Source organism: Condylura cristata, unplaced genomic scaffold, assembly GCF_000260355.1.
Source record: "Condylura cristata isolate star-nosed mole 26May11 unplaced genomic scaffold, ConCri1.0 scaffold00032, whole genome shotgun sequence".
NCBI classification, from domain to species: domain Eukaryota; kingdom Metazoa; phylum Chordata; class Mammalia; order Eulipotyphla; family Talpidae; genus Condylura; species Condylura cristata.
The window spans coordinates 20,254,286-20,256,393 of record NW_004567133.1 but is presented as its reverse complement, the minus strand read 5'-3'; the positions used below and the strand labels follow the sequence as shown (position 1 = coordinate 20,256,393).

The window sequence follows — 2,108 nt, the reverse complement described above, 5'->3', positions numbered from 1 at the left end:
CGTCAGGCTCAGGGCCCAGCGGCCTCTGCTGCGGTGACGCTGGCCTGAGTGGTGCCCGCGGCAGGGACTCCCCTCGGCCCTGACCGGGGGGCGCTGCGGGGCTGCTCCCCTTGGCCTTCATTTCAAGGTGTCCAGGTTCTGTCTGGAGTGCCCGCACGTGGTCTGGAAGAGAGGGGCAGGCGGCCAGACTGGCGCGCCCCCAGGGCACCGACTGCCCACCCAGGGGGGAGGCCATGCAGATGCGCCCTCCTTGCTGCGCCACTGTCCTCTGGCCTGGCAGGGCCAGCCACAGGGCCAGCGGGGCCCAGGGTCCAGCCTTCATGCTGCAGCGACACCAGTGTGCCTGATGGGCCTGGTGGGAAGACGACGACTCAGTTTGGTATTTGGGGACACATATTTTAGGATAAACAAGCCACTCCAAGGTCTTGGCCTAGAACCCGTGACCGCTGGGCTCCTCGGCATGAGCCCGGCCACGTGAAGGACACCGTTCTCGGGAGCCCCTGATGTGGTCTGGGGTTTGCGTCCCCAAGTCAGAGGCTGGCGGCTGCTGTCCCACAGGTGGCCGAGTGGCTAACAGCTGCACCCACGTCGGGGAAGGCTCGGTCAAGGGGGCAGAGTCTTGTGAGGGGTCCCTGGGTACTGAACCTCCGGCCTTTCTGCCCAGCGGGGCTTCCCGAGCCTCTCCCAGGCCCCAGGCCCCGGCAGACTGCAGCCTTCGGGGGCTGCCTGGTTTCCTTCTGGGGGGCCTTGAAGACTAATCCCCTTAAAGAGGAGGCCCCAGAGGGGCAGGTCCTGTTTGGAGCTGCATCTTGCCCCCCGACGGGGGCGGGGCTCCCACAGCCCCCACCTCGGACCCTGCTCCTTGGAGAAGCCCCCTGCTGGGGTCTTCAGTGACCTCCTGCAGGAGCTGGCCCTAGCCTGGCCGCCGGTGGGCCTCTCCGCCGGTGGGCCTCTCCCCTTGGCTGTTCCTGCTGCTCCCTCCTGGAAAGAGGGTTGCTCGGCCCCGGGGAGCCCACGCCTGTCCCACCTGGGCTTGTCTTCGTGCCAGCAGCCCCATGTCCGGGCTACTCCGGGGGCAGGCCTGGCCCGGCGGGGGCAGTGACTGCAGGCAGGTGCCCCCCGGCCTGCGCCAGTCTGGCCCTCCGGCCCACGGTGCCTGCAGGGCCCGCCGTCCTCTCCCCAGCCACCCACCCGAGAGCAAGCCACCAGGCTTCATCTGGACATGCCTGTGTTTGGGGTTTTTTCCGTACTTATATGGGCTCGGGGCAGAAAGGGGTGAACTTTAGCAAAGCTCTAGACCCAATTAGCAAAATTGACTTCAGAAGTGCCCTTAGCCGCTGGTCTGTCTGGGAGGTCCATGGCCAGGACATGACGGCCCGTTCTGGAGGAACGGCCCCGCTCTGGCCCACTCAGGCCTCCAGGTATGCCACCGCCCAGTGCCCAGGGCAGCAGCTGGTGACCCCAGATCCGCCTGGCTAGGGCTGACCGCCACGGCAGGGAAGCTCAGGACAGCAGCTGGGTGCGTTATTGCAAAATAAATTTATTTGAAGATAAACTCTTATAAAAGGTCAGAGGCAATTTGAGACCCCAGATTCAGCTTGTCTTGTAAATAGATTCAACTTCGAGTAGCACAATTTCGCGTCTGCTTTTAATCCTGAACGTTCTCCAATCACGAAATAGCCAACTGTTTACACGACACACTCAACGTCTGACTCCAGCACCAGTGGATGGACGGCGTCCAGCCGGGGGCTGCGGTGCTGGCCCTCGGCCTCAGGCGGGCCCGGTCCAGGCCGCTGAAGCCCCGGCCCGAGGCACAGACGGGTCCCGGCACCCAGCCCTCCCCTCCCCGGCGCCTCCAGAGCGAGGACAGAGGCAACCCGCCGGGGCAGGCAGCGGCCGGGCGGCCAGGCTTCCCGGCGGCCCCTGGCAGGCCAGCCGGCCGAGGAGCCCGCACGGGGCCTCCCAGGACCTCCCTGCTGCCGGGCAGCCCGGGAGGTGGCAGCGGCTCAGGCGGGGTGGCGCTGCCTGCGCGGGAGCTACGTGATGACCCGGGCGATGGCCTGCAGGGAGGGGAAGTCGTCGTCCCGGGCCGCGTGCCGCGCCTGGTG

The 2,108-nt window shown here is 66.6% G+C and overlaps 1 protein-coding gene across 1 annotated transcript in view; it reads right to left on the bottom strand.

Moving 5' to 3' along the window:
• Positions 1-1,669: 1,669 nt before the first annotated feature.
• The window catches only part of ZNF598 (zinc finger protein 598), a gene marked incomplete at its 5' end in the record, with an annotated part of 4,559 nt that continues 4,120 nt past the window's right edge, over positions 1,670-2,108 (bottom strand). The window contains one exon of the mRNA XM_012731697.1: positions 1,670-2,060. Coding sequence (XP_012587151.1) covers positions 1,670-2,060 — 391 coding nt within the window. The remainder of the gene's footprint in view (positions 2,061-2,108) is intronic.